The sequence below is a fragment of the Callithrix jacchus genome, chromosome 15, assembly GCF_049354715.1.
Source record: "Callithrix jacchus isolate 240 chromosome 15, calJac240_pri, whole genome shotgun sequence".
Classification (NCBI taxonomy): domain Eukaryota; kingdom Metazoa; phylum Chordata; class Mammalia; order Primates; family Cebidae; genus Callithrix; species Callithrix jacchus.
In genome coordinates, this window is record NC_133516.1 from 31237290 (window position 1) to 31262403 (window position 25114).

General features: G+C 54.9%; 2 protein-coding genes across 3 annotated transcripts in view; both read right to left on the reverse strand.

Moving 5' to 3' along the window:
- Positions 1–6752, reverse strand: part of COL7A1 (collagen type VII alpha 1 chain) — a 31819-nt gene extending 25067 nt beyond the window's left edge. The window contains exons 1-20 of the mRNA XM_035275397.3: positions 6718–6752; positions 6517–6602; positions 5810–5990; positions 4980–5139; positions 4799–4892; positions 4550–4711; positions 4217–4380; positions 4012–4141; positions 3792–3908; positions 3544–3690; positions 3340–3456; positions 3115–3264; positions 2906–3034; positions 2085–2228; positions 1871–1996; positions 1637–1780; positions 1007–1126; positions 755–898; positions 286–411; positions 58–204 (exon numbers count right to left, since the gene is read on the reverse strand). Of these exons, the coding sequence (XP_035131288.2) occupies positions 58–204; positions 286–411; positions 755–898; positions 1007–1126; positions 1637–1780; positions 1871–1996; positions 2085–2228; positions 2906–3034; positions 3115–3264; positions 3340–3456; positions 3544–3690; positions 3792–3908; positions 4012–4141; positions 4217–4380; positions 4550–4711; positions 4799–4892; positions 4980–5139; positions 5810–5990; positions 6517–6601 (2587 nt within the window). The 5' untranslated portion in view covers position 6602; positions 6718–6752. The remainder of the gene's footprint in view (positions 1–57; positions 205–285; positions 412–754; positions 899–1006; positions 1127–1636; positions 1781–1870; positions 1997–2084; positions 2229–2905; positions 3035–3114; positions 3265–3339; positions 3457–3543; positions 3691–3791; positions 3909–4011; positions 4142–4216; positions 4381–4549; positions 4712–4798; positions 4893–4979; positions 5140–5809; positions 5991–6516; positions 6603–6717) is intronic.
- A 3680-nt stretch (positions 6753–10432) lies between these two features.
- Positions 10433–19668, reverse strand: UQCRC1 (ubiquinol-cytochrome c reductase core protein 1). 2 transcript variants are annotated; one of them, XM_002758316.6, is made up of 13 exons: positions 19574–19668; positions 19183–19323; positions 16920–17006; positions 15751–15880; positions 15322–15520; positions 14660–14739; positions 12781–12896; positions 12401–12544; positions 12102–12262; positions 11902–11987; positions 11485–11573; positions 11059–11134; positions 10433–10619 (listed from the first exon to the last, which is right to left on the reverse strand). In XM_002758316.6, exons 1-13 carry the CDS (start codon positions 19640–19642, stop codon positions 10555–10557), a joined length of 1443 nt encoding a protein of 480 aa, XP_002758362.1. In that variant the 5' UTR covers positions 19643–19668; the 3' UTR covers positions 10433–10554. The 2 variants fall into 2 exon arrangements, with proteins under 2 accessions (XP_002758362.1, XP_035131290.1); XM_035275399.2 differs by having other exon boundaries at positions 12356–12544.
- Between the last annotated feature and the right edge of the window lie 5446 nt (positions 19669–25114).

Consider the following 25114-nt stretch of genomic DNA (forward strand, 5'->3'; position numbering starts at 1 on the left):
AATCCCTAAACCATCCATACCACCCATCCAAGGCTCTCCAGCCCACACTCTGCCTACGCGTGGTGACGACAATGGAGACAGGTGCACCCTCGCGGTCTCCGACAAGTGCAGTCACTCGCACTGAGTAGCTGACTCCACCTTCAAGACCCCGGATCTCTGCAGAGTCTGTGTTTCCTGGGAGTATCTGGTGTCTCATGGGGCCACCTGGCCAGATAAGCATAGAGCAATGGTTAGGTGTGGGAGGTCCCAGCCAGGAAGGACAGGGGTGGGGTCAGGGAGCCATACCTTCACTCCGGCCCCAGGCCAGTCTGTAAGCTGTGGCTCCAGTGACCCCTACCCAGGTGATCCGCAGAACGTCACTGGAAGCATTGAGGATCTGCAGCCTTGACACACGGCCCACAGGCTCAGGGGCTGGGGACAGAGGCAAGGTAAGGGGCAGGAGTCACTGGAGGTCTGACAGGACAGAGTGGCAGTGCAGGCATGGTTGACACAGGGGTGATCTGAAAGTCAGTGTGAGGTTAGTGTGGACAGGTCAGTGTAGGCAACCCTGAGAGGGAGGAGGTCAGTGCCTCAGGTGGGCAGCATGGGGCCACCAGGAGGTCACCGTGGGTGGACACTTAATCAGAGTGGGGTGGGTCAGTGTGGACAGGACAGTCACTGAGCAGGGGTGCAGAGGCAGCTGCGCAATCAGAAATATACAGCAGGGTAGGGTGGCTAATGCAGTGTGGGTAGCAGCTGGCCAGGGTCCACTCACCTGTCCTCACGACCACGGAGGCAGGGGACCCATCCACACCAGCCACATGGGCCCTCACATGCACCATGTACTCAGTATCTGGCTCCAGTCCGTCCAGCTCAGCCACCGTGGCCTCCCCAGAAACCAATTGGGATTTCTCTGGGCCTAGAAGCAGGGATGGAGGCAGCTCCAGGGCTGTCCCACCTGGATCCCCCAAAAACCCCCAGCCTCCATTCAACCCTGAAATGCCCCCTCCCAAACCCCAGTCCCCACCATGGGCTGAATGCCAGGAAACCCTGTATCCTGTGGCGCCAGGAACCCTGGTCCAGGCAATGGTGACAGATGAGCTGCCGGTCTGAGTCACACGGACTGTCCTCACTGGGCCCAGTGGGTCTGGTGGGGAGAGGCAATGGGGCAATGGGGAGTCTGCTAGGGGGGGCAGGGGAGGGTCTGCTGGGGAAGGCAGGGAGTGGGGCGATCTGATAGGAAAAGGCGATGGGAGTCTAACAGGAGAGAAGAATCTGTTGGAGGAGACAGTGAATGGGTCCAGTGGAGGAGTGGGAGACGGAGGTGTTATGAAGCAGTGAGGTCTGAAGGAGGAGAAAGGGTAAATCTAAGAGATTTGGGTCCAGCAAAAAAGGGGTGGGGCTCTGAGGGATAAGGTGGTGGAAATTTGAGGGCAAAGACTATGGGAGTCTTAGAGAAGAGGCAGGGGAATCTGAAGATGGGGAGGGCTTAAGGGGAGACAGCTGAAACCGAAGGAAGCAGCATCTCTCAGGGAGGAGGCAGCGGGAATCTGAAGGAGGCAGGAGTACTGGGGAGAAGCAAGCATCTGCAAAGGGAGGCATGGGGGTCTGAAAGGGCAATGGAGGCAGAGAGCCAAGGGACAGGGCAGACCCTGACCTGTTCGAGCCACAATGACTGCAGGGGGGCCCTCTTCTCTCCCTCGCAGTGCCAACACAGCCACCTGGTAGGCAGTTCCAGGTTGCAGCCCTGTGATGTCCGTGGCAGTAGAGTCTGGGGGAAGTATCTGGCTGGACTCTGGACCTGGTGTCAGAGGGAAATGTTGGCATGGCTCCTGCCTGTCCCCTCTGCCCCCATACCCTGATTGGTCCCTCCCACACAGCCCACACTGACCACTGCCTGTCCTCCAGCTAATCCGAAATCCACTGGCTCCAGGGACGGGTCCCCAGGCCAGCCTCATTTGTGTTGCGTCTGACATCACAACTTGCAGCCCTGGAACAGCCAGTGGGGTATCCAGCTCTAGGGTTTGAAGACAGAGGTCAGAGGTCAGAACCACAACCAGAGTGAGGCAGGCAGCTGTCCTCCACAAGCCTGTTGTAGTGCTCACCCCGGCGGATGGTGAGGACACTGGCACTGCCCTCACGGGGACCCACTCGAGCAGATACCCGCACAGTGTAGCTAAGCCCAGCCCGAACGTCATCCAAGTCGAAGGCTGTCTGACTTCCGGGAAGCACCAGAGTCCTCTCAACCCCTAAGAGAGAAGTCAGGGTAGCTGGGCAGGGGTCAGAAAGAGACAGGGGCATGGGACGATGGCAGTGATGGACAGGGACACAGGAAGAGAAGGGCCACGGGGATGGAGATGTAGGGTGGTGGGGGCCAGAGAGATGGAATATGGCTGATAAAAGTGAGTGTAAGACAAGGACATGGGATGAAAGGGGCCGGTGATGGCTGGGGACACTGGAGGATAGGGGTCAGTGGGATGATGGGATGTAGCACGATAGGAGTCAGCAGACAGCAGTGAGAACTGACAGGCCGTTGACAGACACTCATGTGGGATGGCAGAGGTCAGTGTTGGATGGGGACATGCAATGAGAGGTTGGTGTGGACAGCGGTCACCACAAGGGTAATGGAAAGGTAGGTGATTGAGCTTGTGGCTGGGCAGGGGTGAAAGCCATGGATGGGGTGTGGGGCAGGGAGGAGACTGGTTGGGGCACAGTAGCAGGCAGACAGACCCTGTTCAGGGCTCAATGCCATCCTAGGAAGTGGAAGGATAAGGAGACGGGGAGGAGGTTGTAGGGACCCAGGAAGTGGAAGGAGAGGGCTGGAGGTATACTCAGACCCTAGAGGATGGAACTTCAGTGTGTGTGTGTGTGTGTGTGTGTGTGTGTGTGTGGTGGGGGGGGACGGTGCTGGCTGCATCCACCTCACCCTGGGTGCTGCGCACAGTGATGCGGTACCCGGTGGCACCAGGGACTGGGCTCCAGGACACTCGTACCCGCTGCCCGGGCAGCTCAGTGGCTTGCAGGTCCATCACAGGGCCCACTGGCAGCTCTGGCCCTGTTGGAGAGCACAGCATAGAGGCAGCCTGGGGCTCCGACACCTCCCCCACTCACTGGCCCAGCCCACAGAGCCCTCACCAGTGGGAACCACTGTGGCGGGGGTGGCCACCTCGCGGCCCTCCAGCAGAGTGTAGAGCGTGAGGCGGTACTCAGTGCCCGGCTGCAGCCCATCCAACTGGTAACGGGTCACATCAGAGGGCAGCACCACCTTCTGCGGTGGCTCCAAGCCTGCAAGATGACAAGGTCAGGCCAGCTGAGGCCATGCCCTGACCCCTGCCTGTCCACCCCTTCCCCCACACTGACCACTTTCACGCCGCCATTCCAACCGGTAGCCACGGGCCTCAGGCACCAAGTTCCAGGAAAGGAGGATGGATGTGGGGCCCAGGATGACTGGGCGCAGGGTCTGCTCCACAGAAGTGTCTGCCCAGGGCACATGGGATGTCAGTGGCCTCTGGGCCTTGCCCTGCCTGCCCGTCCCAGCCTGAAGACAGTGCCCAGCCTCCTCACCAGTGCGAGCTGTGAGGGATGTGGCAGGCCCCACACTGCGGCCAAACAGGGTGCTGACGGTCACTTCATAGTCCGTGCCAGGCTCCAAGGCACGCAGCAACACTGAACCCTGCCCAGGGCCCAGCTCCTGCTGCTGAGTGGCCCCACCTGCATGGGGGGCACCAAGGGGCCAGTGGACCTTGTGGACTCAGGACTCCACAGCCTTGTCTGAGGCACAGGGACTCCCTCAGCCCACATCTCTCACTCACCACTGAGGACTCGCCATGTCACGCGGTAGCCAGTGGCACCTGGCACACTCTGCCAGGCCACCAGGAGGCTGTGGGCTGTGGTATTCTGGATGGTCAACTCCGGCCCCGCCAGGGCAGCTGGGAGAGAGTGTCATCAGGGATTCATGGAGTCAGGAGTGGGGAGGGGGCACTTGGGTGGGGGGTTAGGTGAATGGGATCAGAGGCTGGCAGAATTGCTCACTGGTCCGAGCTGTCCCGCTCACGGCCTCCCCGATGCTATTGGCGTAGAGGGCAACCACCGTCACTTGGTACTCGGTCAGTGGCCGGAGACCCTGCAGCCGCACACTGGTCTCACCAGCTGGGACGTTCACCTGCCCAAGGCCAAAGGTCACTTTATCTTGCCCAGCCAAGTCCCCAGCCATCACCTATCACTTCTGACATTCTACCTCCTGCCGCTGGCTTGACAGTGGCTGTCCCAGTCCCGTCAGAGGAGTGTACTGGACCTTGTAGCCAGTCACAGGGCCACTGGCCGCTGTCCACTGTACTCTCAAGGATTGGCTGCTTGGCTCAGACAGCACTAGGTCCCGTGGAGCAGAGGTCGAGTCATCCACTGGGAATGGGGGATCAGGGGATCAGGCAGGAGGGTTGGGGTGAGCATGTATGGTGCAGAGTTGGGGTCAGGGGTCAGGAGCACATAAGATGGAATCAGCACTTCCAGGTGGGGGTTGGGAGTGGGTCTGGGGTCCAGGTCAGGGTACACTGTGTGGGCAGGAACTCACAAGGCTGGGTCACAGGCACACCACCAGCAGTCGTGCACACTCTCCGAGAAACAATGGGCAGTAGGGTCCTCAAGATGCTGAAGTCGTTGACGAAGAAGAAGAAGTCATTGGTGGGCTGTGAGGCAACTCGCTTCAGCTCCTCAGGGTCAGCATTTTTGATCCCTGAAGTGATGCCGAGTCAGGACTCAGTCACCACATGGTCTCTGACTGCCCCCTACCAGCTGACCTGTCACCCGGCTCGGTCCTCACCCACAGCAAATAGCTTGACCCCCTGCCCTTTCAGCCTTTGGGCAGCTGTGTCCACCAGGTCCTGGGACTTCCCATCTGTGATCAGGATGCAGACCTGGAACAGGTGCAGGGGTCAGATCACGACTCCCCTGGACACTTCATTTGGGGTCATCTCGGGAGGCATGGTAGGGGTAGGGATCACCTTGGGGACACCAGGTCGGGCCAGCTGGGGCAGGAAGACAAGATCAGTCACATGGAGAATCGCAGCCCCTGTGCGAGTGTTGCCCCCCTTGTAGCTGAGCTCACGGATGGCACGGATCACATCACCCCCAGAGCCAAGTGCATCCAGGCCAAACTCTGTCCTGTTGGAGGGTAGGGGTAGCAACAGGCTAGGACTCAGGACCTCTTCTGGCCTTGGCCTTGAGGAGGCCTCTAGGGTGAGGGCTATGGGTGTCAGGCTTTCTTGAGGGGTGCCTTGGTTCTGTGATTCTCCACACCCTCTTGCCTCTGGAACCCCCAGGTTAACACCCCCCCAAGGCTCTCCTTGGTGCACCCTCTGCAGCTGGGCCTGGGCAGGCGTGAAGGAGCGCGAGGGGCTCACAGCCTGTGGGAACAGGATGCTGCTAAATTAAATAATCGCAGGAGGAAGGGTCCAGATGTAGGAAGGTGGATGCTGGCCAGACAAGGAGCACCTCTGGTGAACGGCTGCAGGGGTTAGGGGTTAAAACATGGAGAGTCCAACAGGCATGGGGGGTCCCCTCCTGGGCTCCCCACCTCCAGGTCAGAAAACGCAGCCTCCCTCTTTCGCACCTTCCTGTCTCGCAGTAGCCTGGAGGTATTTCAGGGCATGAAGGTTCTACCCAGGGAATCCTTACCTCTGTCTCCAGGGGAGGTCCTGGCTAGGAAATCTCTAGGTTCCCCAAAACCTGTTTCTGGAAAGACCTGGCCTAGGGTTTCCAGGGTCTCCACCCTCTCTGGGAAAGGGGTCTTGGTGGGATCTCGTGGTCCCCAGCCCCTCGGGCCACTACTCACCGTGGGTCGTCACTGTACTGCACTGTGGCAAAGCGCACACCCTGTGCACTGGCTGCTCCAGAGAAAGGCAGCACCAGCCCTTCGAGAAAGTTGCGGACTTCGCGGAAATTACTGCGGCCAATGGATGAGGAGCCATCCAGTAAGAACACAATGTCAGCGGCGTAAATGCGCGTGCAGGTCACTGGGGTGGGGAGGAGAGATCAGGGCCTCTTCTGGGAGGCCAACCACCCGCCTCCCGGCACTGTGGCCTTGCTGGGACTTGGGATGGTGGGGAGGGTAGGCCTCATCTGCTTATGCAAACTAGGGCCAGGTCGGCCTGAGCCAAGGCACCTTGAAGGGAGGGATCTGGGAGGGTCCCAGACCGGACTCCTGCGGAGGGTTGGGGCGTGCGGGGGAGGGAGAGTCGCCTGCACGGGTGTAGACCTGGGACTGAGGTCAGCCTCTAGGGGACAGTGCAGATCGGCATAAAGCAGGGGACCCCGCGCACATCCAAGGAGCCAGAATTTGGGTCGGAACAGGATAGGAGGCGGTTTAGGGAATCCAGCACTGATCGCGGAGGCTTCGGGGAGTCCCAGAGTTAGGAGGAATCAGCGGGGCGTCGTGGAGTTGGCTGGGTGGGGGTGGGGGGCGTCGGGGATGAAGGCCGAGTAGAGCGGAGGGTAACACGGTGCAGTGCCCCGGGCCGGGTCCTCCCTGTCGGTGCCCACCTCTCTCCCTGTGCTGGGCTCGCACTCGGGGCGCCCCTGCCAGGATCCCGGCGCAGAGCGCGGCCACGAGAAGCCGCAGCCTCATCCTGGGCGGTAAAAGCAGTCAGTTAGGACCCCCATCTCTGTCCTTTGCCCCACCCTGCCCCTCCGGCCTTGGCGGGTCCGAGCCCAGCGCCCCTCCAGCCCGAGTCCTGGTCTTGCCTGCGCGTCCGCCTGCTCCCGCCGCCGCCGCCGCTGCAGTCCCGCGGGCAGAGCAGAGAAAAGTCCCTGATCCCGGGGGGCGGAGCGGCAGGCGGGGACCCAGGCACCCGCCCTCACCCACATCCCGGAGAGGTCACCGCCCCCACCACCCTTCCCCCGGACAAACGATATGACGCACTTAACTGTAGAGCCCCCGACCCCCCGTGGCTTCTGGGAATTTCCCACAAGGTTCTCCACGGACAGATGCTGAGGGAGTACCCCCAGTCCCATGTAAGGTGACAGGTCTTGGCTGCTTTAGTCAATCACAGTGACCAGGCTGAGGAGTGGACAGGTTCCTGCAGAACCACAAGGCAGCAGTGCCGTTGGGGGGTTGGGGCTACAGCTGGGGATGACTCACCCCCAATCTGGTGGGGGTGCCCAGACAAGTCCTCAGGCCATGGGTCCCGCCGGCCACTCCTGTGATTCAGCCATCCCTCTGTCTGTCTGGTGGGCCCCCTGGGCCCCACCCCAGTCTCCTTGACAGGCGAGCAGCCCTGACAAATGAGTGACTCTGGGCCTGCCTTAGGGAAACCAAGGTCCCCTTGGCCTGGATCCAAGTAACTCACTCCCTCTTTGTAGGGGATAAGCTGAGAGGAGAGAACCTGTGTCATGCTTATGCATACGTCCCAATGTCCCACACCCCTACCATATCCCAGGCAGATGCAATCCAGCTGTGCCTGCAGGAAAGGGGCCGTCCTTCTGTGGAGGGTAGGACCACCCACAGTGACAGCTCATTTCCCAGGAATCCAGCCCTCCAGGCCCCACACTAGGTCCCCCCTACCTACATGTCCTCACCCACAGGCCTCCCCCTCCTTCCATCGACTCTTCTTGCAGGCCCCTGCCACCCATATCCCCCACCAGGCCAAGGTCCCCTTGGGCCCCTTCCTCCTTTCACTCTCATGGTACCTGTAGCTTCCAGCCTCATAACTGCCCCCTATCTCACTCCTCTCCCCTTACCCAGGCTGACTTCCCACCCTTCTCCAGCTTGGCTTCTGAGGCTGTGGACAGTCCCCCAACACACACCAGGCCAGGGCCAGTGTCCTGAGGAGGTGGGTCTTTGTATATGCGTATCTCTTCATTAGATGGGTAACACTAAGGTGGAGAAGAACCCTAAGAAGGGCAGGCCCCATCTGGGTCCTGCTCCCCCCTTTTTTTCCTGCTAATCCAGATAATTCTGGGCAGTCCAGAAAGCACATCTATACTCACCAAGGCTGTTGGGCCCCTTCTAATATGCCCGGCCCCACAGCCTGCCCTGGGATCTGTGGGGACAGCACTGGCTGGACTCCACAGCCTGAGGACTAGTGTGGCCAGGGCTGGAGGCAGTGAAGGCCATCCATGCTGCCTGCTTTCCCATTGCCCAAGGGAAGGCTGGGGCTATCCCATATTACTGACCCCCCCCCCAAACTATCCTGGGCACAGTGATATGACCCCATGGGGCCTAGAAACTTATTCCAAGGTCAGGGTCTCCTCAGCCATGTCCCAGGACCCCCATCCCTGCAAGGTGTGCTCCAAGTGAGGGCTGCAGGGAACAAGATAGGCTCTCATCACACAGGCAGCCCCTTCCCCTTGAGACTGTCACCTCCTCCTGCATAGCCAGGGTGGGCAAGAGCAGGGCAGTGGCATGGACACTATAGCAGAGATGGGGAGACAGGAAGCCCAGCTGGGAGGGTGAGTGCTCAGTCGAACCTCATCAGAATTGAGGTGCCCCCAAAAGGAAGGGCTGCTGTGAGGGGGTCTCTCAAAGGGTACTGGGAGAGGCTTTTGGGAAGGTAGGAGTAAGGTTGGAATGACTCCATGTCTGGAGCTCCTGTGAGGCTCATGAGCTGGAGTGTGGCCCTCTGAGGCCCCAACTCTGGCTTCCTTGCAGGCACACAGCCTAGGGCACATCCCCAGAGGCCAGTGCCTACCTACAACCCCATCAGGGTGGTGGAGCCCTCAGAGTGAATCCTTCGCCCTCCCAAGCTTCCCTGAACATTTCCTTCCCTGGCCTCGGTCAGTACCTCTCCCCATCTGTTTCCATCCAGGGCCTCGTTATCAGATCCCAGCCCCACACATCCCACTGTGCCCTGGACACCACCAAATTCCTCGCTGGACTATGGCGGGTTACCCTCCTCCAAGCCACTCCTGCCCCGTCTCCCAGCCCTGCTGGGAATGCAGTCCTCTTTGTGTCCTCTGCAGCTGGCTCCAGTTCTGGCCATGACCTCTGCTCTGCCACAGCGTAGCTCACCAGGACTGAAACAGAAATGTGGCCTAAGAGCCCCAATGCTGAGTCTCAACTCTACCAAGTCACTTCTCTTCACAGTAACCTGCAACACACCTCCCCAACACAGCTCCAGAGTAGAGTGGAGTCCCTGGCTTGGTATGCAAGGTCCCTTAGAACCAGACCACTCCCAGCAGCTCAAGTTCTCTTCAGCACACCTGTAGTCTCTAAGGGCCAAGCATAGGCTTAGAAGAGAAATCAAGCCCCATCCTTGAGGAGCTCAAACTTGGCAACAGATATAGCACTTGTTCCCCTGCCTGGGCGTTGCACCTCCATGAGCACCCAGGGTTGGGCCTATCAGGGTTCTGCATTGCTCAGCATCTTCTCTCCAGCTGGCTGCAAAGTAGAATCATCTTCACAGTGCCCCAGTCCTGGGTCGTAGAAGGTGCTTGACAAATGTCTCCCAATTGGCAACTTATGGCAGCAAATGGTGAGGGAAACGAACTGGGGCAGGGCGAGTGATACAAGGCTACTTGGGCTACTTCCAAGCTAGGATGCAGGGATGGGGGGGCACGGACTTCTAACAGCCTTCTTCTAAATGACCTTGTCCCAGTGCCCTGCTTGTGACTGCCAGGCAGCAACTTCCCCAAAGGAAAATTGGGCCCCTTGCTTTCAACTTCCCCTTGAAATCCCAGAGAACCTGACTGTGGAAGCACTGGGTGGTGGGGGTGCAGGAGAAGTGGCCTACCTGCCCACCCACCATGGGGACCAGAGCCCATGGAGGTAACAGAGGGACTAGGTAGGTAAGAGCTGCATGGGGTGCTGGCTGCCTCAGAAGATGGGAAGGGGATTGTCAGGCCAGCAGCTCCGGACTTGCCTGGGACAGATGTAGTCGAGGGAGGGGGCTTGGGCCCCACTGAGCTCAGGGCTATTCTTGGAGCCTGAGTCAGCGGAGGGAAGGATTCTTGCCCTGCTTGTCTAGGCAGCAGTTAGAAACCAAACAGGAACACTATGCCCCAGGCTATCTTCCTTCCAGAATCCAGAGTCAACACACGAAAGAGGCATCCTTGGAGACAGCCCTTGGCTCCTTCTGGTCCACCCCAGCAAACCAGGGACCACCAGAGGGTGACCTGGCACAAGGTCCAGTGAGGAGTTTCCCACCTGAGCCTGCAAAGATTCCGAGCTGGGACTCCTACAGGGGTAAAGGTTGGGTCTGCACTTCCTGTGGACTCCCACAGCCCACTCCTGGGACAGGCTGGCTGAGGAACATCCCCTAAGTGGCTGAGTGGAAACATCTGGGCTCAGCTCCCTGTAGGCATCAAAGACTTCTGGACCCTGATACAGCCCCCACGCTTGCCCCTGGCTGAGGAAACATCAGCCTGTGCAAAGGCAGGAGGATCCAGGGACCAAGGAAGTCCTTGCTCCCTATCTACTGCCCAATGGACTCCATGCCAATGCCAAAAGAGGAACGACACATTTCTCAGCAGAGGACTTTATTGGTGGTCATCTGTGGCACAGGTTGGAGGAGCCAGAGTGCTATTTGTGGTGGGGGGACCACGAGCCCCAACCCCACCCTCTTGCTTACACAGGCTTCCTGCCTAGAAGCGCAGCCAGAACATGCCACTACGGATCCGGTTGTAGTCTGTGAGCTGCTCGATGGGGCCTGTGGGGAAAGGGTGGAGCGTCAGGGTGGGGTACCTGGCCTGCACAGGGACATCTGGCCCTGTGCCGCACCCAACTTGGAGCTGCTGCCCAGAGCAGCACAAGACAGGCTTTGAGTCAAAAGGGGAAGAGAACATTCCCCCAGGGGTGCTGAGCCTGTCCCTTCATGCTCTGGCCCTTGAAGCCCCGCCCCACATGGAGGTGCCCGTTACCTGGCGGGTGCAGGGTATTGATGGAGGCACCTTGGCAGGCAATCAAGGAGCTGCTGGGACAGGTTTCTGAGCAAGAACTCCCTGGCAGCCAGGGGACTGGGGAGAGCTGCTGGGGACCTTAACTGGCTGCTCCGTGTAAGCTGGGGAGTAGGGGAGCGGAGGTGGAAGGGGAGGCCAAGAGAATGCCCTGAGGAAATACACAACGAGCAGACCCCCTAGGTTACTTACCATATCCAGCCACTGCTGGGCACTGGTCATAGAAGTACTTGGAACAGATCTCACGCACCACACTGGCATCTACCTCCTGCAGGGTGAGGTAGAGGGCATGTTGGCCAACAGGCACTTGGCCACCACCTCAGCCAGTCAGCATCATCCAGCTGGCCAAGATCTCCCACAGAGTGTGTGCAGCTGTCCCCAACTCAAAAGGGGAAAGGCAGAGAGGATTCCTGCTATAGGCTTCCATGGGCCACTCATCTCCACAGCCATCAGCACCTCTGCCCTGCCCTCCCATTATACCACCCCTGCAGGTGACAGCTGCCTAGGACACCAGGGATGCCTACAGGAGCAGGCTCTGCTCTGCCAGACCCCAACACTGCACCTCCCAGGTGTCTGCCAGGCCAAGACTCCAGAACCTCTCCCGGGGGCCCATGTTACCGAAATCCGGCTTTCCCATTCAGCCAGGGGAATGCGGCGGCCATAGGTCAGGAGGCTGCGTCCAATGTCCTCACACACGGGAGTAGTGCCTTTAAGGGTGGGGGAAGGCTCAGAAGTCCACCCAGACTAATCCTGGACTCACAGGTAAACAACCTCCAGCCTCAGGCTGACAAGAACCTCCCTGACCTCATGCTGACCCAGATCACAGCTCTCTCTTCTATGGCCACCTGTTAATTGTAGCGACAGGTTGTGAACCTGTCCCACACCTGCCTGCCTCTGCAAGGGTGGGGTGGTGGGGCACTGCTTGGTCTTCAAAGTTTTCCTTTCTAACCCTTGGTTAGTTAGGAGTGGTGGCCACCTTGGGACTGTTGCTGGCAAGATGCTCTCTACCCCTCCCTGCTGAGCTGCAGGACTCACCGTCTAGCTGAGATACCAGGGCATTTCTGAGGATGTTTTTGCCCCGAGCCACCGCACTCTCCGTGGTACTGGTACACAGGCGCATCCTAAAGTTGGGGGCAGGCGGTGGTGTTCATTCTCAGCCTGCGTGTTGTCTCCCAGCCTTCCACTGTGCTGGTCAAAGCCACCATCCCACCTAGGAGCACCAGGCTGCCACTTACCACTGGCCTTGCAGCACATAGATCATGTCATCGATTTTCATTCGGTCACAGACAAAGTGTGCACCCAGCAAGCCCGTTTCTGCATAGCAGATGTTGAAGGTCTGGAAACTCTGGCACAGCTTCTTGGCCGCAACGATTGAAGCCAGTGGGCTGGACAGGTGCTGCCAGGAGGGACAGGGACAGGTGATAAGCACCCACCTCTTGTCTTCAGCACACACTGTGACCCCATGCACAGCAGCACAAAGCCCCAGCACCTTTCTTCCCTGAAGGCGAGGTCCCATGCTTGCTCTGGCACTCACCGCGCCACCACCATAAGTGCAGTCATAGTGGCCGATGATGGCATTGGCCACTTGCAAGGCCACATTGTCCGGGTTGGCCCAGCCAGGACCCTCTACTGCAATGGCCACGTGGGCTAAAGGTAGAGCATCATCACGGTGGCGGATCTGAAACGGTACATAACAAGACTGAGGGACGCCCAGACTGCCTGGGAACAGAAAAGGCGGCAGGTATGGATGGAGTGTGTACGTGTGTGTGAACATGTGTGCCTGTGACACAGCAGCCACAGGACTCCTTTCCAACTGCTGAAGTATCTCTGGAGTCACTAGGGTAACCATGCACACGGGGGTCCTCCCACTGGCCGCCAGCTGAGAGCACTACCCCTGTCCAAAAGGCAGCACACCTCACTGCCAGTGAAGCGGCATGGAGTAAAAGCAGGCACAGCATCCTCTGGGTACTGCCAAGAGATGTCACCAAGGTGCTTCTGAGCAAGGTCTAACAGCTGCTGGTGCTCCACTCCTGCAGAGACAGATAGTGGCATTACTGACCAGCCAGGGCCAAAGGTGGGGGAATTCACAGATAGGCTGAGGATCCCCATGTCCTGTCTTAGTGGGAGAAATCAGAAGGAATATGTGACATTAGAACAGGGTGAGGAGAGAGGATCCTCCTCAGACAGACCCTGCCTTGTGGATAGGACAGACACCTCAGGGCCAGATAACTCCCATGGCCTCAGTCTCAGGAGAGCAGTAGCACTCAGAGCTTCAAAATGGGCTGCCATGTGATGCAAGCCTGAGAAGATGCATCCCACCTACATCAAGGACAAGACTGGTACTCCCTGGACACAAAGCCACATGGCCTGCCTTTTCCCTCTAGCTCTCCCTCAAGTAGATGTGGCCGCTGGCCCTGAAAGGGGTGGCAAGTGAGGGGGCAGAAAAAGGCACTACTGCAGGACTGTGATTAGCTCTGGGGTCCCCTGAGAGCTGGGGACCTTTGCAAGTAATGTTACAAACGCACACCCCAGGACTTCTTGTTGGAGCTCCCCTCCTTACCACCACAAGAGGAGGTCTCTGTGGAGCCTCGACTGGTGAACGTTGTGGCAATGCCTGCCTCAGGGTGACAGCCACCAGTTGTGTCAGCCTTTTACTCCTTCCTTCTGTGAGCTCAAGCCCTGCTAGTCTGACAGACACATCAGACTGCTCTTGTGCCCAGGTTTGCCAGTTCCAAAGCCCCCAGTCATGCTCTTCCTAGTGGTCTTTTCTGCTCACTCAGCTGCCAAGGTGGTTAAGCTGAAATGTTTTTTTTTCTTTTGAGACAGAGTCTCACTTTGTCACCCAGGCCGGAGTACACTGGCATGATCTCAACTCACTGCAACCTCTGCCCACTGGGTTCAAGCGATTCTCCTGCCTCAGCCTAAGTAGCTGAGATTATAGACACCCACCACCATGCCCGACTAATTTTTGTATTTTTAGTAGAGATAAGGTTTCACCATGTTGGCCAGGCTAGGCTGGTCTCAAACTCCTGACCTCAGGTGAGTCACCCACCTCAGCTTCCCAAAGTGCTAGGTTTACAGGCATGAGCTACCGTGCCTGATCAAAATGGAAGCATCTTGACCCCAGTCCCCTACCCATGCCCAGACCCCAATCAGGTTCCAGCTATAAAATCACCTGGAGTCCATCTACTGCTCCCCATTGCTCCTGTCAGGTCCCTGCCTCCACAGCAGCAGGGCAAATCTTAGAACCCTTCAGGCCTTGACACCTATGCTCAGTTCTCCACACCCCACCTAAGTAACACTCACAACCTTTTAGGCTTCTGTTCAAATGACAGGTGCTTTAAAAAGCCCCTCCCCCAACCTACAACTCTAAGTCTCCCATGAAATCTCCCCCACCTTTCTGTGCCTTCCTTTGAAGGCACTTCTTAGTCTGTATCAGGCATGCATCACCGCACAACTAACAGCTGGCTCACCCAAGGGCAAGGCCACAAGGAACAAGTCCAGGGGCTTACATCCCCTACAAGCCCATAAACTCAGTATCCAAGGACCAGGTGGGGCTAAGGCAGGCCTGGACCAGAGGGACAGCATCCTGTATAACTAGTCCCAGCAGTGGTAGCAGGGTAGAATGCTACCCCACCTCAGAGAGCACAGGAGGAAGATCATTACCCTCAAGCATAAGGTGGGGGCAGGGTCCCCTGGGGTGGAAGGTCCTTTATGGTGGGAACCAGGACCTGGGCTCTGATAACTGATGTTGGGCCCCCATACCCAGGGCTTCAGTGAGCCCATTGCTCACCTCCCGCAGCTGCCAGCACCATTCGAGGGGCCTTGTAATGCCTGCTGAGGTACTCAGTCAAGTCTGCACGAGACAGCTTCCTACAAGACAAATGGCCAGTGTGTCAACACCTCTTCCACACTGGAGTGAGTTGGGCTACAGGAATGGCACTGAGGAGGCAGACCAGGAGAGGCAGGTTTCTCTGAAGTGGGCCCTAGCACACCCCCCGACCCCCTTGCCCTATCTCTGCCACTCCCTGCTCCAGGGCCCAGAGGGCAGCCCTCGTCTGCCCTTGCCTCACGCCTGACCTGAGGACAGGCTCATAGTCCTCTCTGAGAAGGTGTGAGCAACACTGTGGGACTCTCAAAGGGCAGCAACAGAGCTCTGGGAGCCATCCCCAAAGGAAACAAGAGATCACATGGAGGGGACAACAGGACACCCCTACCCCTGGACTGTCAGGACAGGCACCGAAACATACCTTAGAACAAAGCCCAAAATTCAAGTGAAGCTCACAAAGCCATTAAAAAAGACTCACTGGACCACATGGATATAGAAACTGTCTCCAATTGCACAACTTGGGAAAATCGCCACCACAGACAGCTAGCCAACTAAAAATGTGACCTGGAAAGGGTCTGCCCAGACCAGAATGGGACACGCATCCCACAAGCCCAGCCGCCTCTCACCTGACATTCTCACTGGTCCCCTCCACAGCCTGGGCTAGAGACGTGCCCTGGAATGCTGTGGCATGCAGGTAGTCAAAGACCACGTCTCGCATAGAGGCATCATTCTCCTGCATCTCCCGCAGGATCACATCACGTTCCTTCTCGATCTGTGAGTCTTCCAGGCTACAGTTCTGCACAATGTCACCCAGGATCTCCACAACTAGATGCAAGGAGGACATGTTTAGGCACCAGGTGGACCACTGGAGACCCATGGCAGCACAAAACCCCCGAGCCTGGCATCTTCTGCTGCCCATACCTAGTTGCCCTGCTGCAAACCATACACTAAGGGTAATATGATTCTGTGGTCAACCAGGGGCTCCTGGGTATCTGTCCTCTGCTCCCCTGCCCTCCATCCCGCCCTCCATCCCCACCTCTTCCTCCAGGTGTTACCTTTTGGCAGATCCTTGGACAGCGCCTTGATGTAGTAAGCTGTGTGCTCTCGGGTGCTGTAGGCATTAAGATGGGCCCCTATGCTCTCCACCTCCTTCTCCAGGGTACTGCCAGGCCGATTCTTTGTTCCCTAGAACCAGATATTAACTGGACCAATCAGGAGCCACACGGGAGCCCAAGAATCCTGTCCTAAGAGGCTATTAAGACCCAGCAGGACTACTGGTCCACGGATACCTCCCTCAGGATAGCCTCTGGGGACACAGATACCAGAGTCTGTGCTTGCCAAGCACTAAGCAGGCCTTGTGGTAACCAAGGCCATGGCATCATGGGCCAACAGAATAGAGACAGCCAGGGCCAGGACAGAAGGGCATGGCCACAGCAAGTGTAGCCTAAAGTCCAGAGCTCCTGTAACAGCTTACCAATGAGCGGTGGGGTCATTACCAGTACACCTGCTCCTCCTATTGACAGCCATGGTCAGCTAAGCCCACACCTGTGTTCAAGTGATGGAACCCACTCCTCCCATGCCATTCATATGACTGTATGTGTTTGTGTATACATGCTAGTGGCCAACTCTGTGGGACCCAATCCTACTCCTATGTGTGGAGAACAGTCTCCTATGTGTGTATATCTCTTGGTATGCACACATAGGTTAATTCTGCTCACTTATCTGTGATACTGCAGCTGGCTGGGCTGCCCATTATGGCTCCATGGCCCTGCCCATCCCATACTCCTCCAATTTCTCATTCCTTTAAAAAACATGGGTCTTTACTTTACAATCAATGGATGCCCAGGTATTCCACAAGAGCACAACTTTTCACAAGTAAGCCTGCATGCCCATGTCGGTGGCTTTGTTACAATGCATGTGCATATCTATGTGTGTTCCTCAAGTCCCCTGTATGCATGCACATAATACAGGTCTGACTTTTCTGGTGAAAAGTGGGGCTCCTGTGGCTCCCTGGGTCTTCTTGGCTCTGAGGACCTCATACAGGGGTTCATCAGATACATGCCACTCCGGAGAGGTTAAGCTCATGTGGCTCCTTTTAGGAAGGCCAGCCAGAGATCAGCCCCACAACTGAGGCACATAATCAGGCTAATTTTTCTGACTTTCATCCTCAGGAGGGACAACAGATAGCCCTAAGCCCAGAGGAGACAGACTTCAAGAGCCTCACCTTGAAAGCCAGATGCTCCACAAAGTAGCCTGCCCCATTGTTCTTCTCAGTCTCAAAACGGCTGCCAACATCAATCCACACTCCCACCTGGACAAGAAGCCATCGACAAAGGTTACCAACAAACCGCTCTCCAGCCCCCTACTCACATCCCACCCCAAGTGACTCAGTACAAGTCCCAGGCAGGGACTCATGAATTCTGGAGTCAAGGAGAGCTGTCCCAGCAGGACCCCTGTGCTTGGAGGTACAGTCATGCCTGGGAAACGGAGGGCCAGCCGAATGACTAGTCACACTAGATCATCGCTCCCCTGATTGGCTATCAAGGACCCCCAGAGATAGTTCTAACTGTGCACATTTACCTGGTCTCACCAGCATACAAATTCCTTAAATTCAGTCTCACTTTTCAGTTAATTATTTGTTTAGGCATACAACATAGCATTTGCAAACAACACTTATTTTTCCTTCCTAAAAATTACACGCTGCCTTTGTTCTGGTGACAATTTTATCCTTCTCACAAAAAAAAAAAAGAAAAAGAAAAAGGAAAAAAAGAAACACGCATTACTCACCCCACTTGGTCTAGCCTTTTAATTTACTATTTGTTCACAGCTGATTTAAGTTTGTCACTTCTACTTTCCTAAGAGTTTTTTTTCTTTTTCTTTCTTGAGACAGAGTCTCACTCTGTCTCCCAGGCTGGAGTGCAGTGGCACGATCTCAGCTCACTGTAACCTCCACCTCCCAGGTTCCAGCAATTCTCCTGCCTCAGCCTCCCAAGTAGCTGAAACTATAGGCATGCACCACCATACCCAGCTAAATTTTATATTTTTAGTAGAGATGGGGTTTCATCATGTTGGCCGGGATGCTCTCGATCTCTTGACTTTAATGTAAAGTGCTGACATTACAGGTGTGAGCCACCACACCCAGTCCCATTAAGTAATTTCTTTGCATCACCCACCTCTCCATCCTTCCAAGTCTTCACTGTCCATCATTCCACTTTCTACATCTGTGTGTACACATTTTTTTAGCTCCCACTGCTAAGTGAGAACATGTGATATTTGCTTTCCTAAAAAATATCAATGCTGTAATCCCAGCACTTTGGGAGGCCGAGGCGGGTGGATCACAAGGTCAAGAGATCGAGACCATCCTGGTCAATATGGTGAAACCCCGTCTCTACTAAAAATACAAAAAATTAGCTGAGCATGGTGGTGCGTGCCTGTCATCCCAGCTACTCAGTTGGCTGAGGCAGAGAACTGCCTGAACCCATGAGGCAGAGGTTGCGGTGAGCCGAGATCGCGCCATTGCACTCCAACCTGGGTAACAAGAGCGAAACTCCGTCTCAAAAAAAAAAAAAAAAATCAATGCATATACCATATGTCACACAATCTTAGATAACATGTATTTTACATCTAACATATTGGAATGTAAGATGCATTTTACAACCTAGAGTATCCTTTGATTAAAATTGGCAAGATTCTTAAGATTCTTTCTCTGCCACTGGAGTACAGAGGGCTCCTTACAATCTAGCACATTTTAGAGTCCATGTAATACAGCATTCTTTACTACTACAACAGGTGCCATGTAACAAGGAAGTTGCGGGTCACCTTTTCCTATGCTTAGTGACAACTTAAACCGCCGGAGGTTGTTTCTGGAAAACTAAAAGGATGTGTCAATAAAAACATTTTGCCCTGGAGCTGGGGGTTGGGGGGTGAAGGGAGTAGAAGATAATTATTTACTGGGAATCTTCTCACCTATTCACATATCTGTGAGTCAAGATTTCTATCCTTGAGTCAATTTCGAGAATTTGTATTTTTTGGAAAACCACACATTTCACTGTACTCTTCAAATGCATTTCCCCCTAAAATGCATTTCTGGTCTAGCCTGGAGATTATGACCTTGGGTAGTGAGGATGATAGACCTGGACCCCTGCAAGTCACCTAAGGTCTCTGAATCCCATTTTCCTCATTGTAAAAGGAGAAGTGATAACTTCTTTTATATGGGCTCCTTAACAAAAGGTTGTCGAAGAATTTGGCCGCCTACCGCCTACTGATGGGTATTATATGCTAAATAACGTTTGGCTTATAGTGAAGATTGTCCCGTGAAGCCAAGGCGTTGCTAGGGGTCGGGAATGGGGCCATTCTCGGGGTAAGTGAGCCCGAGTCCGAACCCAAACCATAGACGGGAAGACTCGAGCCCAAGGTCACACCCCAACCTGGGAAAAGACGGCAGGCCCAATCTGGAGGCCCTCTCCCCAACGGCGCCCCCAACTCACCGTGCAAGTGGGCTGGGAGGACTGCTCCGAGGCCACACGCAGGCCGTTGTCCAGTTTGCTAACCTGCGTCTCCGGCACAAACTGGAGCGCCTGAGCGAAGGTTGCCGTACTCCGCAAGGCTGGCGTCCGCAGCAGGGCCGGCTGTGGAAGGGAACAGCTGCGAGTGAGGACTGGGTTGGGGGATCGCTCCTCACCCATCAGGTCCTCAGGAGGACCCCTGTCCCCGCCCACAGGCCAGCGGCAAGACACCTTTCCCCGCCCTCCGCCGTGACCTTCCCACGGCCCTGACCCGACATCCTCCCCACCTCGACCTGCCACTGCCAACAGCCCGCACCCGTCCGCTTCCCGAAGCCCTGTCCCCTGAAGCTCCGCGCTCTCACCACCACCTCACCGAGCGGCTAGTGCGCAGGAGCACTTGTGCCCCGGTGCTAGCGGCCCGGCAGACTACGGACGCCGCCATTTTCCAGCTCCAGTCGGCCCAAAACTGCCGCGCAAGCGTAGAGAGGGCGCGTTGGCGTTCTAGGCGCAGGCGCAGTACCGTAGAGTTGGCGCTCGGCCGCCTCCTGGCGGGAGCGGGCTCTGTCTACCGGGCGTTGGCGTTCTAGGCGCAGGCGCAGTACCGTAGAGTTGGCGCTCCGCCGCCTCCTGGCGGGAGCGGGCTCTGTGGGCTGGGCTGGGGCTGGGGCTGGGCGGGGCTGGGCTGGGCTGGGGCGGGGCTGGGCTGCTTTGGGGGTGGGCTGGGGCTGGGCCGGGGCTGGGCCGGGGCTGGGGCTGGGGCTGGGCTGGGCTGGGCTGGGGCTGGGCTGGGGCTGGGGCTGGGGCGGGGCGGGGCTGGGCTGGGCACATCAGTCCACCTGCGGTCCATTATCCCACGCGGTCTGCCCGCCGTGGAGTCCATCTTCCCCTTGCTCGCGTGGCGTGGAAGTCAGAGGGCGCTATGTTTCTCACCAGTCTCGCTGCGTACTCCCGAGGTCTGGCCGGCCGGGGCCGCAGCCACAGCGTGTCCACAGGTCTGAGCTCCAGGGCTTAAAGTACCAGCGTGGAATCTTACCTAGGTCCACAAGGCGGTGCTAAAAGTCAGTTTTTTCTATTTAATTTTTTATTTGCTGAGACAGGGTCTCACTCTGTTGCCCAGGCTGGAGTGCAGGGGTACGATCTCGGCTCACTGCAACCTCTGCCTCCAAGGTTGAAGCAATTATCCTGCCTCGGCTTTCCGAGTAGCTGGGATTACAAGCATGTATCACTACGTCTGGCTAATGTTTGTATTTTTAGAAGAGACAAGGTCTCTCCATGTTGGCCAGTTTTGCGCCCGGCCAGTTTTCTCTTTAAAAGAATGAAGTAGAGGCCGGAAGCGGTGGCTCACGCCTGTAATCCCAACACTTTGGGAGGCCCAGGCAGGTGGATCACTTGAGGCCAGGAGTTCCTGGCCAGACTGGCCAACATGGTGAAACCCAGCCTCTACTGAAAATACAAAAATTAGCGGGGAGTGGTGGCACATGCTTGTAATCCCTGCTGCTCGGGAGGCTGAGGCAGGATAATCGCTTGAACCTGGGAGGTGGAAGTTGCAGTGAGCCGAGATCGCACCACTGCTCTCCAGCCTAGGCAACAAGAGCGAGACTCCATTGCCAAAAAAAAAAGTAGATTCAGATGGTTGACCTGGTTTAAGAAAACTAAAGCCAAAAGGAACAACTTAATTCGTGAAATAACTCCTTGTTTAGAAAACTAAAAACAAAAAAATGCCTTTCCTGACAGACCACACACACACAATCTGGAAGAACACACTGTAAACTTTCAGCCAGGTGACTTCTGAAAAATAGTTTCAGGGGTCCAGGAGGTGGCTCACCACACCTGTAACCCCAGCACTTTGGGAGGCCAAGGTGGATGGATCACTTCAGGTCAGGAGTTTGAGACCAGCCTGGCCAACACGATCAAACCCCATCTGTACTAAAAATACAAAAATTAGCCAGGCATGGTGGCAGGTACCTGTAATCCCAGCTACTTGGAAGGTTGAGGCAGGAGAATCACTTGAACCCAGGAGGTGGAGGTTGTAGTGAGCCGAGATGGTGCCACTGCACTCCAGCCTGGGAGACAAAGGGAGACACCATCTCAAAAGAAAGTACATATTGTATGATTCAGTTTATATGAAGTTTTAAAATGAGTGAGATTGATCTATAGCAACACAAGTCAGAATGGTAATTACCTCTGAAAGGAGTGGTAGTAACAGGGAGGGTGCCAGATGACCTTTGGAGTAGGAAATAATTAACATTGGGTGAGGCAGCCTGCCTTCTGCTGAGGATCCTCTCAGAAAGAGACACAGCTGAGAGTTGAGATCTGGACCACACACTACACAATAAATGTAGTTCTTTCCATTCATTCATATTTTATCCTTTAATAATATTCTGTAGGTTCCCTCTCCTTTAATAAGATTTTAGCTGGGGCCAGGTGAGGTGGCTCACGCCTGTAATCCCAGCACTTTGAGGAGCTAAGGTAGATGGATCACCTGAGGTCAGGAGTTCGAGCCAGCCTGACCGAAACCCTGTCTCCAGAAAAATACAAAAATCAGCTGGGCGTGGTGGCTCATGCCTGTAATCACAGCACTTTGGGAGGCCCAGGCAGGTGGATCACTGAGGCCAGGAGTTTGAGGCCAGCCTGGCCAACATGGAGAAACCCTGTCTTTGCTAAAAATACAAAAATTAGCCAGGTGTTGTGGCAGGTGCCTGTAATCCCAGCTACTCGGGAGGCTGAGGCAGAGAGTCGTTTTGGACCCGGGAGGTGGAGATTACAGTGAGCCGAGATCGCGCCAGTACACTCCAGCCTGGGTGACAGAGTGAGACTGTCTCAAAAAAAGTAGAAAACAAATACAAAAATCATCAGGATGCCACGGCACGCACCTGTAATTCCAGCTACTCAAGAGACTGAGGCACAAGAATCGCTTGAACCTCGGAGGGAGAAGAAGTTGCAGTAAACTGAGATTGTGCCACTGCACTCCAGCCTGGGCAACAGAGCAAGACTCCGTTTAAAAAAAAAAAAGATTGAGGGGAAGAGAAAGGAGGCTATCATTTTTTCATTTTTACACTTCTGTATTATTTTCAAGCAGATTTTTAAATTTTTGCAAAAAAAGTTACTCTTGAAATAACTGACAAAGTAGCAAACATAAGAAGCCATGTTTCCCAGCCAGGTATGGTGGCTCATGCCTGTAAGCCCAGCACTTCCGGAGGCCAAGGCGGGTGGATCATGAGGTCAGGAGTTCAAGACCAGCCTGACCAACATGGTGACACCCACCTCTACTAAAAATACAAAAATTAGCCGGGCATGGCATGCACCTGTAATCCCAGCTACTCAGGAGGCTAAGGCAGAAGAATTGCCTGAACCCAGGAGGCGGAGGGTGCAGCAAGCCAAGATCACTCCATCCTGGGTGACAAAGCAAGACTCCATCGCAAAAAAAAAAAAAAAAAAAAAAAAAAGAAACCAAGTTTCCTCATTCTGATTGCCAGCAGAATTTCACCAAGCCCCTAGCTTAGTGAATTCCAGAGCACAGCCCTCCAGAAAAATGCCCTGAAGATAATAAGCAGAATAGAGTACAGTCTCCCATCTCTTGCCTGGATCACTACACTTTTAGAAAAAATAAATTCAATGATCCTGGCCCTTGCCTCTTCCTATACCTAAGATACTGTCTGACAGGATTAATGATTATGCTTCTGAAAACTACTTTTTTTTTTTTTTTTTTTTTTTTTGAGATGGAGTTTCCCTCTTGTTACCCAGGCTGGAGTGCAATGGCACGATCTCGGCTCACTGCAACCTCCGCCTCCTGGGTTCAGACAATTCTCCTGCCTCAGCCTCCTGAGTAGCTGGGATTACAGGCACGCACCACCGTGCCCAGCTAATTTTTTGTATTTTTAGTAGAGACGGGGTTTCACCATGTTGACCAGGATTGTCTCGATCTCTTGACCTCGTAATCCACCTGTCTTGGCCTCCCAAAGTGCTGGGATTATAGGCGTGAGCCACTGCACCCAGCCATCAAAAACTACTCTTGTAATTAAAATAAAACTATCTTTATAAAAATCAGGCCAGGCACCATGACCACAGGCTCACACCACCACACCCAGATAATTTTTTTTAATTTTTTTGTAGAGACAGGGGTCTCACTATGTTGCCCAGGCTGATCTTGAACTCCTGGGCTCAAGTGATCCTCCTGCCCCAGCCTCCCAAAGTGCTGGGATTGCAGGCGTAACTTCATTTCTTATAAAGGGTTACAAACCTGCAGGCTGGGAATCAGGCCTCTAGTCAAAACCAAGACAGGCCCTTCAAAAGAGGAGGGATTCGGGCAGGAGCTTTATTTAGAATGGCTTGGCTAAACATACATATTCAGCCAGGCGCAGTGGCTCATGCCTCTCAGCACTTTGGGAGGCCAAGGCAGGCGGATCAGGAGATTGAGAACATTCTGGCTAACACAGTGAAACCCCGTCTCTACTAAAAATACAAAAAATTAGCCAGGCATGGTGGCACAAGCCTGTAATCTCAGCTACTCAGGAGACTGAGGCAGGAGAATTGCTTAAACCTGGGAGACACAGGTTGCAGTGAGCCAAGATTGTGCCACTGCACTCCAGCCTGGGCACAGAACAAGACTCTGTCTCAAAAAAAAATTTAAAAAAACATATTCAACAGGTTACAGGAGGAGCTATGGATACTCATGAAGGGGGTCCTAATGCAAGTATACTGAATAAACGTGTGTTGCATATGACCCATGTTCACTTTGGGGTGGAGACTTAACATTTCAATGCATTACAATTAGCCTCATATGTCAAAATGTGAAGCAGGGATACAAAAGCACTCAGTGCACAGGCTCCATAAATCAGCTAAAGCCAGTCCCTGGTCAGTGGTCTCTTATCAGGAATAGGTCATTAAGATCAGTCTCTTGTCCAATGAGAGCTGTAGTTACGGCTTGTGGAACAGGGAGTGGGGTCAGTGTTTGGTGGCGGATAAACTGCAATATTGTTTATCTCAAGTCCAGTGCCTGGTTAGCTGCTGGAGAAAAAGAAAACTCTTGCAGCAGTTAGAACATAGTTTATTCTTTAAGTGTCAGGGTGAACGACTTAAATCTTGCCTGGCATAGTCTTAGGTCTTGTTTATGCTTTGGTATCTTATTGCTACAAAGAGTTCATTCACTCAGTCTTGTGATCTCTATTTCTTTTTTTTCTTTCTTTCTTTCTTTTTTGAGACAGTCTCATTCTGTCACTCAGACTAGAGTGCAGTGACAGGATCTCGGCTCACTGCAACCTCCACTTCCCCGGCTCAAGTGATCCTTCTACCTCAGGCTCCTGAGTAGCTGGGACCACAGGTGCACACCATCATACCCGGCTAACTTAACTTTTATATTTTTTGTAGAAACAGGATTTCACCATGTGACCCAGGATGGTCTCAAACTCTGGGCTCAAATGATCATCCTGCCTCAGCCTCCCAAAGTGCTGGGACTACAGGCATGAGCCAACGCACCTGAACATGATCTCTATTTTTTTTTTTTGAGACAGTCTTGCTCTGTTGCCAGGCTGGAGTACAGTGGCACAATTTCTGCTCACTGCAACCTCTGCCGCCTGGGTTCAAGTGATTCTCCTGCCTCAGCCTCCCAAGTAGCTGGGACTACAGGCACATGTCACGATGCCCAGCTAATTTTTGTAGTTTTAGTAGAGACAGGTTTCACCATCTTGGCCAGGATGGTCTCAATCTCTTGACCTCACGGTCCACCCACCTCGGCCTCCCAACGTGTTAGGATTACACGTGTGAGTCACCATGCCTGGCTTTTTTTTTTTTTTTTTTGAGACGAAGTTTCACTCTTGTTGCACAGGCTGGAGTGCAAAAGTATGATCTCAGCTCACCACAACCTCTGCCTCCCAGGTTCAAGTGATTCTCCTGCTTCACCTTCCAAAGTAGTTGG